This window comes from Prinia subflava, chromosome 3, assembly GCF_021018805.1.
Source record: "Prinia subflava isolate CZ2003 ecotype Zambia chromosome 3, Cam_Psub_1.2, whole genome shotgun sequence".
Lineage (NCBI taxonomy): Eukaryota > Metazoa > Chordata > Aves > Passeriformes > Cisticolidae > Prinia > Prinia subflava.
This window is the reverse complement of record NC_086249.1, coordinates 99,179,463-99,193,629: the sequence shown is the minus strand read 5'-3', so window position 1 is coordinate 99,193,629 and position 14,167 is coordinate 99,179,463. Positions and strand designations below refer to the sequence as shown.

General features: G+C 39.3%; 1 protein-coding gene across 1 annotated transcript in view; it reads right to left on the bottom strand.

Moving 5' to 3' along the window:
• SYTL5 (synaptotagmin like 5) overlaps positions 1 to 14,167 on the bottom strand; it is a 60,181-nt gene continuing 46,014 nt past the window's right edge. Inside the window, exons 13-17 of the mRNA XM_063393010.1 lie at positions 12,540 to 12,701; positions 9,206 to 9,314; positions 7,475 to 7,610; positions 6,393 to 6,601; positions 1 to 5,826 (exon numbers count right to left, since the gene is read on the bottom strand). Of these exons, the coding sequence (XP_063249080.1) occupies positions 5,684 to 5,826; positions 6,393 to 6,601; positions 7,475 to 7,610; positions 9,206 to 9,314; positions 12,540 to 12,701 (759 nt within the window). The 3' untranslated portion in view covers positions 1 to 5,683. The remainder of the gene's footprint in view (positions 5,827 to 6,392; positions 6,602 to 7,474; positions 7,611 to 9,205; positions 9,315 to 12,539; positions 12,702 to 14,167) is intronic.

The following is a 14,167-nucleotide window of genomic DNA, read 5'->3' as shown; positions in this document are numbered from 1 at the left end:
GTGAATATACATGTAAAATACTTTTATAGCAAGGAGAAAGAGAATGCTGTACTTCCCTTTTCCTTAGAATTGCATATTTTTAAAAATCAGATTTAATATTTATAAATAAAAAATAGCCTTATTTCTAAACTTTAAGTGCTTTTAAGACAAAAAAAGGAGAGACAGGGAGACCATCAATGGAGTCCCACCTTCGAAGAAATGCTAGGTCCTTGCATTACTCATCACATATAAATTATGTCTTTACCTTGGTGAGATAATATGGGATATTCCTGGGAGACATAATTTCCTGTAATTCATTTTTAGGAGAGACGAAGACACAGCAACATTTCAGTATTTTAATTTAAAAGACATAACAGAAACCTTGATAACAGCTGCAGATGTCTTACCAGCCATCTTTGTCCACAAAACAATATACAATACACAGTACAAAAATGTTCTCAGCAGAAAACATTGCTTTGTCTCAATTTGGGCAGAGCTTAACATACTGCAGTGCCATTTGCTTCCACTGCTGTTCGTGTCCACCAGAATAATTAAACAAATTGCTAGCAACAGATTTTAAGCAGAACAAAGGCAGCACAAGGGATATGTGACATTCTCTAATTGCTGCAACAAATGACTGTGCTTGGCTTTAGGCAAACCTCAACAATTAGAACTATTCTCTAAAATATACAGAGAGCTGTCAGGAGCAGCAGCACACAGCCATGTAAATGTTATTGCCACAAAGTAGAATTGTTGAAATAAATAATCTAAATAAAAGGTCGAGATGCAGCTAGGGTGAGTTTCAAAAGCAACCTAAAAAGTCACCAAAAAATCAAGCTGAGATTCAGTTTCCAGTGTCAATATACACAGTATAATTAACACTGTATTATAATCACTTATTAAACAGCATTTGCAAACATGAAATCATCAGGGAGTTCATGGGCACAGTGGTAAGGTTCTGTTAGCATGCACCTCAGCATCTCCTGCTGAGTTGTGGTCAAGGGCATCACTGCAAATAAAAGTCTGCATCCTAGTCTGGAATTCACATAATTTCTTAGGGTTCTCAAATGTTAACATTTCTGGGTGTTTAAGAAAAAAAAAAAAGGAAAAAAATAGTTTAAAAAAATTATAAAGTGCATGGGTCAGATCTCAGAAGATACTTGTTTCTGTCATGGTGGCAAAGTGTTGAAAATCAATCCTGTATGTTAGCAGAGGAAAATTTCAGTCTTAACCTCATATAGAAGAAAATAAGTGGGGCTCTCCCATCACTTCTGCCTGCTGCTCCTCCCAGATTCTGGGCATCAGTGTCCAGGGAGAACCTTCTGGTCAGAGCTGCTGAACCAGAGGGGTGAAGGGAAGAGAGAGCCTGGCAAAGAGTCAGGCACAACTCTTATGATCTTGTGTGAGCCCACAAACCAGAGAGCTGTGGAAACAGGACTCTGATCTCTTCTCCAAAGGTGTAAGAGACCCAAGCAGCTTTTCTCTTTGTTGATGCTACAGAGCAAACTGCAAACTTTACATCCCTGAAGCTGGGCAATGTGCTGAGCCATCAAGAAATCAAAATTAGGCCAGACTAAAATGCAACCCTGCTGTTACTTCTCCTTATCAATTAGGACCAGTGGATGCTGAAAGGCTGCTCTGCTGTTACAGTTGAGTTGATATTTTGCAGAATACAACTTAGAATAATTGCATTTACCAGAGCTTAACCAGTCAGGAAAAGAAAAAACAAAGATTAATATATTAAAATGCTTCATTTATGCTGCCTCAGCATAATGTGTATTGGAAGAGGCACAGAAGAAAAAGCTTCTAATCTAATGTACCATGATCAAAACATGCTCACCATCCCAATGCTTTCTCTGTTAAACCATTACAGCTGGAAAAGGAGGATGGAAATGTGGCATCTGAAATGCATCCAAGGAGGGCAGTGGCACTTGGATTAGCATGGGAAGATGGCAACAGCAGCCCTCAGTCTTTGCAGCTTTCCTCTCATCTCACTCAAGTGTAACATGGTGGAGGTAGAGGAGATAGGAAGGACATTTGAAACTTATTTTATCCTGGTTCTGGTATCTCAACATGCAAGCAAGTTTAGAAGCCTTAAGTCCCTGTACAGCTGATAGAAAAAACCATCAGAGATACCAGAGATACCAAAATCTGTTGACAGGGCTTGGAAAGCCCATGGCATCAGCTCTTTTTGATAGTTATTGGCACTGTCTATAGATGTGTTTGTTGGCCCAGCTTGACCTTTTACAGCAAAAGTTTCACTTTTATTCTTCTTTAATGGTTTAAACTCTCAAAATTTAAACACAAACCTTGCTAGAAAAAGATGTAGCAGAGTAAAATGTGTTTTGTAACACTTTTCTAAACCCACCATAGAGCAGATTTCTTCTCCACTGGTGCAGCTTCAGTTGTTCAGGTCTGTGTAGAAAAAGACTTCAGAAACATCAGATCTGCTGTATCTGTTTACTTAGGACAGGAGTTTATGAATCAGTTTTAAAATTGTGGCTATTTCCTCCTAAAAATTAGCTTTGAATAAGCCATTCATGCACCTTCAATACCATAAACACAGATAGAAAAGGAAGGCTTTGGTCTAATTCCTGGCTTTCTGTCTTTTTTGTTCAGCCTGGTAACACACAGTACATGATGACGCACAATTATGGGCAATTAATTCAAATATCCGGGAAACGAGAAATCACATCTGCAGTTAATCATCTTGTGCTTTTTCCAAACCATAAACCATCTTTACAGAAGAAGAGAACAAAGAGATGAGACATAATTAAATGTGACATTTTCCATAAATCAGATCATACAACTGAGCTGATAACATCAGAGAACAGCAAAACTTTCCAAATTGCTCCAGTGTTTATCTCATGCTCATCATCTCCCCAAGGCTCTGGGGAGTGTGGCACCTTTTATATTGATTCCATGCTGCAGAATGTCCCTGCTAACCCAAAAGGAAATTTTCCTGTTCTACCCAAACCCCACCACCTTGGGCAGAATTCCTTCCCAGGTGAAACTGTTCCTTCCCTGGGCTGAACTGCAGCCTGCTCATAGCCCAGCCTGTAATTTCAGGTGTGGGCTCAGAGTAACATTTTGGCCCTTTGGAAGGAAAAGGCAGAGCTTAAAGCCCATGTCTGTGCTGGGTGACACTTCCCAGATGAGACCATTCATCACAAACTCAGCTTTAAGATCAAAATGTGCAGAAGTTGAAGCAGTAAAATACAATTTTTTTTGTTTCTAAGCAAGACGTGGTTTAGCTGAAATGTTCGTGCTTAGGAGGTTAGGAAGTGCCATTCAAAAATTAGGCAAACACTTGTGCTCCATGCAAAAGTAAATTCAATTTAAAATTATTTTAAGGTTTTTTTCAGTTTGGCCAATGAAAAAATGCCCATTCCAAGGTCCAACTTGAAGGAGTTATTTTATTATTTTTGCCATTTTCACCATCAAAATTAGGGAAAGGAAGCTATTCAACAGACCAATGTTCCTCTACAACTCGAGTTGGAATTTTACTTCCAAGAACCATTTCCTTTAGATTCAACAAGTTTCTGTCTGAAACAACTTCTAGCAAAAGAAAAAGAAAACAAGTTTGTGCCTACATGTCAATGTAATATTATTCCCCAAATAAATCCAGTTTGTAGTACAAACAACCAAGACAATTTGAAACAACTCTGTTAAAGAGAGAGGTAGTTTAGGTGTCAAAAGTTAGGTTTGGTCTCACTTTGGAAGATACTAATAAAAAATAATCTAATACTTAAAGACAGGCTATTGTGATAAGAACAAGGTCCTAAAATGTTGTGTGCTTGATATTTGTGCTCTAATTTGTCAGCTCACAGCATCTGCAGCACAGAATTGTAGAATGACAGAATCATTTAGGTTGGAAAAATTAAAAGTCAGCTAAAACCAAACTAGACTTCCCTCACTGCCCAATTTGAGCTGAACTTCAGAAGAAAATGAAGAAAAGATAAAGAAGGAAAATGAAGTCAGTTTTCTTGAGTTAACCACTGATGTTTGGTTCCCAGTCTGAGATTCTGTAGGAGAATTTTCATTTTCAAAGATGACTTGGTAATTTCTGAAAATGGTGAGTCTCCAACTGGGCAAGCAGTACCTCCAGTGACTTTTAAAAGTCATATCAGAATTTTGAAATAACTTACGCATAATGAAACGATTTTATTAAAACTCTGTTTTCAACACATATAAATACTTTATCCAATAATATTATGATTTTAGAAGACTGGCTATAAACTTCCCTGCAGTTTCCAGCCACTCCAACAAAAAACAGCATATAATATCTTAAAAAGAAAAGAATTAACATTGCATTTTAAGGTTTTGAATTCAGCTCTAAATATATGTACTTAATTGTACTCTAGGACAACTGCAGATGTCGAAATCTCCAGCTGTAGTTGCTTAGCTATGAGTTCATATTCTGTTGTTTAATCTAGATTTCTTGCAGTAAGTTTTGGGGGGGAAATCAAAATGTAGGAATAGCTACAGATTAATTTACCAGTGCAAATAGAAAGCTGTGTTCTAATTGTGGAAAATTCAGAAGAAATGCTGTTCACTCAGTTTCTTGATCTTCCTTTGTCTTATACCTTGAGGAATCACAAAATTACTGTTGAACTATTGTCACAGTTAATAAGATTAATGATTTTATTGGCCAAGACCTACTCATCACTAAATCCACAGGGGGATGTTCGGGAGAAGAAATGTCCTACTTGGATTATAAATAATGTGCACGGGCCTGAATGAGACCCCAGCCCATTCAGAGAACATTTTACAGTTATGCAAATCATTTTGGCATTTGCTTTAATCCCATTCTGTTCTGTACAATCTGTTGAATCAAGTTTTAGCTAACTCTGTCCAAACCTGCCATGTGTCTCATCTCAGCAACACATCAGATGGGGACTGGCATGTGGACATATTCCCTCTGCTCAGTGACATCAGAAGGTCTTGGCTAGAGCTGTCAACTGGATGAAAAGCACAGTTGCATCATGTAGTTCTGGAAAAGTGTTGAAGGATTTGTTATGATTTATTTCCATTAGAGGCTCTTTGATTATGTTGAATCAAGTCTGCCTTTATACATGTGCATGAGCATTCCCAGGGGATGCCAGGCACCAGCACTGCCCCCAGCTCACTGCTGCCTGTTTCTAGGGTGCAGCACACTGCATTGGCCTTGCTTGGCTGGGCTTTGGTCCCAAGCCTGTTGTGCTGCCCCACTGCACAGCCCAACGAGCAAACACGATAGAGAAACACTGTTTGCTGTCCTTTGTGACATTATGGCTTCTTAACTTACAAACACCAAAGCGCAGACTCGCTCTGGACCTGCTTGCACTGCACCACTGCTGCCTTCTGGGCCGTGTCTGAGCCAGGAGATTCACACCCCTGGCATTGAATCTCCTGCACACGAATGTGCTCACTCTGAGCAGTCCCCGGGCAGAACGTTCATCAGCTGCACACCAGCCAGCAGAAGGGACAGAGAAATCCAGTCTGATCTCTGTACTGGGTCCAGTTCTTACTGGCTTCAGGAGAAACGATTCACACGAGAAGCCTGGGTAAAGAACGTGTGCATGAAAGTGCAGAATGCATTAAAGTCTCACTCAGAGCCTTGATATCCAAGGCAAAGAGTACAACCTCTCTCATGTTCAAATGGGTAAAGTGACAAGAGCCTGAAGCCAGGAGTACCTGTGGCACCCCCCAGCAGCTGAACTGTTCAGAGTCTGCGTTTCCCCATGCTGGATCTCAGCATCAGCACCCCTTCCACTGCAGCTCCTGGACTGTCGATCATCTTCTGCCAGAGGAGCTGCTCTTCCCCTTGAGAGTCCATCCAGTCCACCTCCCTGCCATTGCTTACACCTACAATTGTAAAAACAGGAGGGGATTTGCCATTTGAGGAAGCAGCTGGATAACATCACTGCTCATTACTACAACAGTGTACAAGGTAAATGACAAGCACTTTACACTTCCACCTGCACAGAGAGCTGTGCTGAAAACAGGCAGCTCCTGGAGAGCACCAGTTTGTCACTGAACTCCTCCAGGCACTCGGGCAGAGGCTCATAAACCTCCCCACACTGCACCACAAACAACTTTTTCCCAACACAGGAGGAAGATATTCACACCTCTTCAGAAAGGCTGCTGCTGGGCAGAAATGGTTCACTCCTTCTCACTGGGATGCTAAGGAATGCTTTCCAAAGTATTCACAGTTCTTTTAGACTGTGCAGAAATACAAATGGGCAAATAATTTTTGAGTCTCATTCAGTGGAGGAAAGAACTAAATCATCTACAGATTACCTACATGCTGCCTTTTCTCCATTTTCAAATTCCACAAGTAACATTTCTGTCCTTCATACACATGAATCATGCAGGGTAGGGGAAGAGGAGAGCAGAATAAAAAGAACAACGTGAGTCAGATGGGACCTTACCATTTCCAGTGCTCAAACGGACACCTCCCAAAAAAATGTTACTGGAAAGCGACTCCTTGTCCCACACAGTCAGCTCCAGGCACACATTCCGAATGTCCCTTGAGTTCAAGCCACTGAAGGCAAAGGTGTGATTCCACTGGGGGTTCACACTCTTTTTCACTATGGGAGTTTTGTGTTTGGTAGCTTTGCTGTCATCTGGGAGCAGGTATCTGGGAGATAGAGAAAAGGAAAGTGAATATTGAAATGGATTTTCACATAGTATTCATAATATATAACAATCATGTAGAGGCTCAAATGGGATCAAGACCTCATCTCCCCACTGGTATTAAGTTAAGCATCTACCTCAAGTGCTTATTTTGCATTTGTGCTCCATTTGTTCTGATACCTACCGTGTCAGTTACCACAAGTAGAAATTGAATTAGGTCTCCTTGCCCTAAGTCCCAGCCACAAACCTTTTGTGTCAGTGAGGCTAAATATAGACAGAGTCATAAAAACATTGGCTAGAAGGGACCTCTCTGGAGTCATCTTGTCCAGTGTCTCTCTCAAAGCATGATATTGTCCAGAAAGAAATGAAAATTACTTTTTCCACTTGAAATGTGTGTGCTGAGTGATAATTTCAAGCACAGCAGAAGATCAAGATAAATTCTAAGCTCCACCAGGGAATTAGAGACAGGATGTTTCCTGTGGACCACAACAACACTCAAACCATTACTATGAATTGGAACACATCTAGAAATCAGCAAGCCTGAAAACTAGCATTCAGAGCAAAATCTGGCAAAGAAAAATGTTTGAAGATATCTTTTACTTCCTAAATGTAACATTTATAGTGCATAACCTACATTTATGAGAAATCCATTATAATGAGAGATGCAGGATTGTGTCCATTTTTTCAAACACAAGCATTCTGTGTAGTTTGGATTTTAAATGCCCAACACAAAATGCTGCATATTTAAAATCACCACACATGTATTGTCATACTATGTAAATTTTTTGTGTACCCACATGCTTATAGGCATGTGACACAAATCTTAAATTAGATCCAGTGCAGTCATTAAAAAAGGAGAGGAAAAAACCCCACAAACCCTTTCACAAAAGTATCAGATGTGCCTCCTGATTTCACTGCTGTCAAATTCTTTGCTTCTTTGATGAGGACTTCCAATATGCCTCCAGATGGCAGATGAGAGTCTCCTTTTTTTCCTTTTTTAAATCCTCTCTTTCCTAAGCATAGAACAAAGTTGCAAAATGACAATCAGAAATTATATATACACTGTAAGACTGATTTGGAAATGTAAATTGTTTTGGCCAGATTTTTAAAAGGAATTTATTGCAATGGGATTAAAGCATTCCTTGAGTCAGATGGGACCTTAAAGCAGGGGCAGAAAATCACTCCATATTTGATAAACAACTTGACCAAGGACTAACTAGCTAGTCCTTGCAGGACACAACAACGTGCTCTATCTGAAGTCCTGTCCCAATATAAGTATTTGAGGATTGCTATACTGAACACAAAAAATTGCATGCTCAGTAAATCCTGCCCTCTTTTCAGAATCCAGTCCCAGTGCTGATGTTAAGGCAGCCCTGGACCACAAAGGAAGCTATAAAACCTCTGTCCCAAAGCCTAAAGTCCAGAAAAAAGCCAACTGTGTGCTGTGTGTGAGGATGCAGTGCTCCCCAGAGCCCACGGGAGAGGGATGGAGCTCCCTGACCCGCTGCACAAGGACACAAGCTGCACTTGCAGCTGCTGCAGGTGCTAAGAAGCTCCTGTCAGCAGAGATTGCACACTCTGATTCAGGCTGAAAACATCAGGGAAGGAAAATCAGGAGTGATGTTAAAATGTACTAATTTTAAAAAGTGCAGCCTGTATCTGGACTGAGCTGATAACAATGAGCTTTTAAGAGACCAAAGCTTGAGTAAACCTTAATACTGGAAGAGGGAATATCACCTGTCATAAAAAGGAAGAAAGGAAAAGAAAGAAATCTAATCTATCAAATGCTAACAGGCAATACTGTCACTAAGACAGTGATATAGCTGCATCTGGTATATCCATGTGCATCCAGTGATTGCTCTCACTTCAAAGGATTGCTGTTCCTCATGCTAATACAATGCAAAGGGACAGTAACTCTCCTCCCTTGTTCATTGCTGATGAAAATCAGGGCTCACCCTAAAGAACTCAAATAAGATTTTACAGGACTAAATTGCTGCAGTAATACAGTAGGACTGAGCAGAGGAAAAGCAGTGTAAAAAAAGAGTGAAAATGAGGAGGCAGATTAAGGTGAATTAAGCAAGAAGAACTAAGTGAAGTCTATTATTTGATCAGCTGAACACTGTATATAACTAGCTGAAAAAAGAACTCTGAGACTACAATGCAGATAATTTATTTCTCTGCGGCTGCCCTTGATCATGTTACCTAATGTCTGGATTTTTTTTATTAAGTCAGAGCCATGCATCAACCATTGACTGCATATTTCTCTTCCTTTCTCTCTCCTTAAGTTCAGTGTAAGAGAAAAGGATGAAGTAAAAGAAACCTTCACGTGGTTCAGAATTTCCATGCATAACTATTGAAGCCAGGCTGGATAAGGCCTTGAGCAATCTGATCTACTGGAAGGTGTCCCTGCTCATGGCAGAAGGGTTGGGACTAAATGGTCTTTCAGGCCCATTACAACCCCTTAACATTCTCTGATTCTATGATCAAGCATGTTAAAATATGATTTCAATCTTCACCAGGACCATTACTTCCTCCTAAGTAAGGATTTTTAATACATCATCATCATCACATGATTTTTTAAAATCGTCATTATTAATGTTTGTTTTACCTTGAAACTGCCCCAGAGGAAGCATTAGGTTTCTGTCTGGGGGAATATAACGTAAAACCACTGTCAGCTCTCCTTTGTATTGAAGCCCAAAATCTGTCACAGCCTCCACCTAAGGAGAAAACAAACAAACCAACCAGAAATCCAGCCAAGGTTAATCATTCACCACCTTCTTTTGATTTTAATTCTGTCGAAATATATCAATACATCCACAGAATGTTTTAAACACTTCTTGAACCTATCAAGTTGTACCAGCCCACTTTCAGATAATTTGCCATTCCAAATTGGAGGCAATCACATTTTAGAAAACTTTCTGAGCTAGGGAATGCAAGCTCTCAGGAAAATAAACCCTTGTGGCATTAGACACTGTTCAGTGAACACACAGAGGACAGAGTTATCTAGCATGAGTAAGAGAAAAAAACCAACAGCAAAAAAAACCCCTCAAACTTATTTCTGAGTGTATAAACTGTAACTGAATTAAGCTGATAGTCAGCCCTTATTTCCACCAGTCAGGTTTTTAAATGTAATTAGCTTCATATATTTTAGAGAAGTCACTCCTGAGTCACCATTTGAATAGATGTGTGGGGAACAAAGGTGAGAGACAGCAGAGTGCAGCTTTGAAACAGAAAAACTTCTTAAAAACTGCTATTCCCAGTGTCCTTTTCCTTTTCTATAGAGCTACTATTTCTGCATTTCTACATCCTTTTTTTATAACTGTTTAAATCTTACCCAGAAGAATGCAATTGATGCTCTTCAGTCCATCCTTGTTAAAATAATATTAGGCCTTCACTGGCAGGGTACTGAACTTCCACTCAGGTTGTAAGAAGTTGGAAATCTAGATCTAGCTGTTTCTAAATCTACATTTTAGAAGCATTGGATGCCACACAGAGAGCTCTAATTTCACTGATGGAGGTGGGACTGCTCAGATGCTCTCAGCAGCCTGGTCCAGTGAGAGCTGTCCCTGCCCATGGCAGGGGACTGGAATGGGATGATCCTGGAGGCCCCTGCAAACCCAAACCATTCTGTGATTCTGTGGTGTGATTTCTGTACACGCTGCAGTGCTCAGGTTTGGGTACAAATGAACAAATCTTCCTGATTTCTTTAGAGGGACAAAGGGAGGGGATCCTCCAGCCTTGCTGGAGGCACCACAGAAGCCTTTAAAGAACTGTTCATGGATGAATTTCTGACCCTGTGCATGTATTTCTCTGAGATGTGTTCAGCTTGTTTCCTACACCCCATGGAGGTCAAAATTCTATTACCAAGAGAAAACAAGCAAAAAAAAAAAAACCAACCAAAAAACAAAACAAAACAAAACCAAAAAACAACCAAAACAAAACAAAAAGACAAACAAACAAAAAACCAAAAAAACACAAAAAAACAAACAAACAAAAAAACAAAACCAAAAAACCCACCAGGAATTCATAAGATATACGCAGAGTCAGCACTGCCTTCACCTCACAGACTCCACGCTGCACCCAAGGATGGGACAGAGAACAAAGCCATTTTAGTCATAGCAACAGGGCCCTTTTGTGACTTTGAGGCATTTTTAGAGCAACACAGGCACTGCTGCACTGAGACAAACAGCCCTGTCTCACATCAGTGTCCAGTGCCAGCTGCTAAAACAAAGGTCTAAAGAAAACCTGTAGTAAATGGCTGTGGAATAATTTGCACATATACATTTTGCCAGTCAGGCAGCTCACTCTAAACTGAGCAAATTTGGAATCAAGTTTCCCATAAAGGCATCAAAGGTTCTTTTTATTTAGTTCTACTGGTGGACAAGGAATGGTGTAAGTCCTAATGTCAGAAAAAACCTGTCAGTCTGTCCCCAAAACCACAGATAACCTGACTCTGTACTCTGTCCCCTCTTTGGCCAAAGAACTGTGTTCTCTACTTTTTCTGACTTAACCACACTCCTCTGGAATACAGATCTCTCAATGCTAGCAGAAAAAACACGTCTTCAAGTCTCCAACCTTTTCACTAAAGCAGTGAAATGATTCATGATAAAACAAACAAAGCACTGTAATAAATCCCAGAAAATGTTTGATTGCCATTCCTTCATTCCTGTCTCTGTCAGGCAGTCTATATAAAAGAACAGTGTGTATTTTGCATGGATACAGATACCTGTACTTCATTTTTGTTAATTCAAAAACCAATAATTGATTTTTTTTTAAAATATCATCCTTGCTGATCAAAAACTTCAGTAGCGTTTTAAATTTAGAAACATTATTGATAATAACTTAGGAGGCAGACAAGACCAATTCTGTGTTTGCTTTCTTTGACAGTAAAAGAAGTAATTTAAAAATCCTTTTAATGGGTTTGGAAATAATCAGATACCACCTCCCAGCTCTACTGGCTGAAATGCTTAGTGCCTCATTATTATTATTTTCCTGAGCAGGAGAGCTTCATGACTTTTTGGCTATTTTCCCATTAGGATTAAAAGAAATTACCTAGAAATTAATTACAGAGCAAACAGATCCATCTCCCACCTCATATAAAGGCAAAAATTAAACACACTCTCCTGAAACTGAAAATATAATATGATTTCCTTAAATGTAATGAACATAGAAAAACCAAATCATCTAGTCAGCCTTGACAATATCAGCTGCATACCTCATATATTTTTGCAATTAGAAAAATACACTTTCTAAAATATCAACCCAAACCCCTGGAATTCCTGGGGATTGTGGCTGCTGCAGGAGCAAGCAAGGCAGAAGCCTTTAATCCCTTAGTTTACCACAGCTCTTTGAATCTCTTCCAAAAATAAACCCCTTTGCCAAAGCAGGGGAGCCCTGGGCACAGAAGTCCCCCCATCCTTCCCTAAGCTCAGGGCAGGGTCTGTTCCACAGACCAGGTAATTTACTTATCTTGTGCCTTTCTAGCTAAGGTGAATGAGAGATTAGGAAGTTGCTGTGTCACATCTGAAAGGTGTAAAGCACTTTGAACTGAAGAAAATAAAGCTTGTTTCTTTAATAACCTCTTAAGGGTTTGGCAGGGGGAATGGTAGAAAAGTTCTTTGTTTTATGTGCTATTTTTAAAAAATAATGTATTTACTAGGTCATTTTTATTGGAGTTTATTACACGATGAACTTATGGTTTATTTAAAAGCTTTTTTTTTGTTGTTGTTATTGGTTTTAAGTAGCCAATCATATATGAAATTTTCATGAAGACTTTAAAACCCGTAAGCTTTTACTGAATTAAAAGCATGTAATTTTTTTTTAAATTTTCATATTAGACACTTATAAAGTCCTGCTTTATAAACAAGCTCCAAAGGAAAAAAAATAACTAATTCTTGCTAAATTTGCTTCACAATACTTTCACCAGTCCTGGAAACCCTTACCTTAGGCTGGAGCACAAACCACTCATCGCCCTGATTCTCAAAGTTCCAGGAATCAAATGGAATTTCCACTTCCCCAAGGAAGCTGTTGCGTCCAAATCTGTCATAGTGCCAGACAGAAAGCTGCAGGGTCCTGGTTTCCAGCTGGGAGTGACTGATGACATACTACAAACAGAAAAAGAGAAAAAGAACCTCTCAGAATAAGCAGAAATAATATTTTCCACTGAGCCTTTTATGGCTCTAGCTCAGTTTCACCAAGCCCACAGCAGTTAACAAATGGAGCATGAAAGAGAGATTTGTTCTCCTTGCAGACAGGATTGATCTAGCCAGAAAGCTCATAATGTTAATGTGAAATCTTTCTTTGCTGTATACATCCAGTGATAATTTATGTTACTATCACTGTAGTGGCTTTTTTTTTTTTTTTTTGTATTATTTACTGTGTATTTATGACTATAAAGTAAATTATGATGCTTAAAAATATGATCCTGTTAATTCCCTGCAAGTTTATGTAAAGAAGATCAGCATCTAGGTTGATAAAAAGAAGAAACCCCACTGGTTCTTTCATCCCTAAAGAGAGTCTGCTGAACACTCTTTTCCAGAAATCATCCCCTCATTTCCAATTTTTCCTTTGTAGATTACAAAAAATTGTTCTGAAAACTTGTACAGCAGCATCTGCAAGGCATGCAGGGAGTCTATCAGAAACCATTGTTGGGTTTGGGAGCTAAAAAACCTCATCTCTAGCTATAAATATATCAAAACTATTAAAAAATTCACATCACAGCCTAGCAAATACACAGATAATTATAAACATCTGGAATTCTGGCTCTCCACACTCTACTTTTAGCAAAAATCCCATTATTTCCCTACCATTCACCCTTCCAGTGTTAGCTGAAGACACCCAGATGTCTTATTTTTGCATCAGGAACAGTATCTGGATGTGGACAAATGCTCTCCAAAAGCTGAAACAGTCAAGTCAGTTGGCTAATTTTGTACAGATGTATCTACAACACCTAACCCTAGATGCCAACTGTGAGAAACCTCATATTCTGCAACAATGGGGTAAAAGTCAAAGAGGGAAGATACAAGACAGATTTAATTAATTTTCTTTTTATTTTAACAGGATTTTCAGTTGGGATGAACAACTCTTCCTTGTCTACACACAGTTCAAGTAACCCCCTTTTGTTACAATCCATATTTTCGAGAAACTTCTGTGTCCTATCTTCACCCAACAATTATGTTTATGGCTATATGGCTTGACAAATAAAGTCTAATATTTTATTTTTTCCCAGTTCAGGCAGGCCTTAATTTTCACTCTATACTGTTTAAAAATGAGGTTATAAAAGGCTCTCCCTTGGCAAGCAGCATGGCCAGAGCGAGTGTGTGTGCCTGCAAAATGGTTTTGTAGCCAGGCTAAGCCAAGTACCACAGCCAGGGAACATCTATTTGCCTCTATTATTGGAAACTTATTTAAAATGTAACTGAAATTAAAAAAAAACAATAGAAAAGAAACTACAAAGAGTTTCTGGTAGCCTGCTGGATAGTTCTTTTCTATTGGTAGGAGAGGCAATCCTCAGGAGCCTTGAGGTGAAGAGAGGCAGTGAAGGGGCAGCAACCCCACCACTCACCCTGCA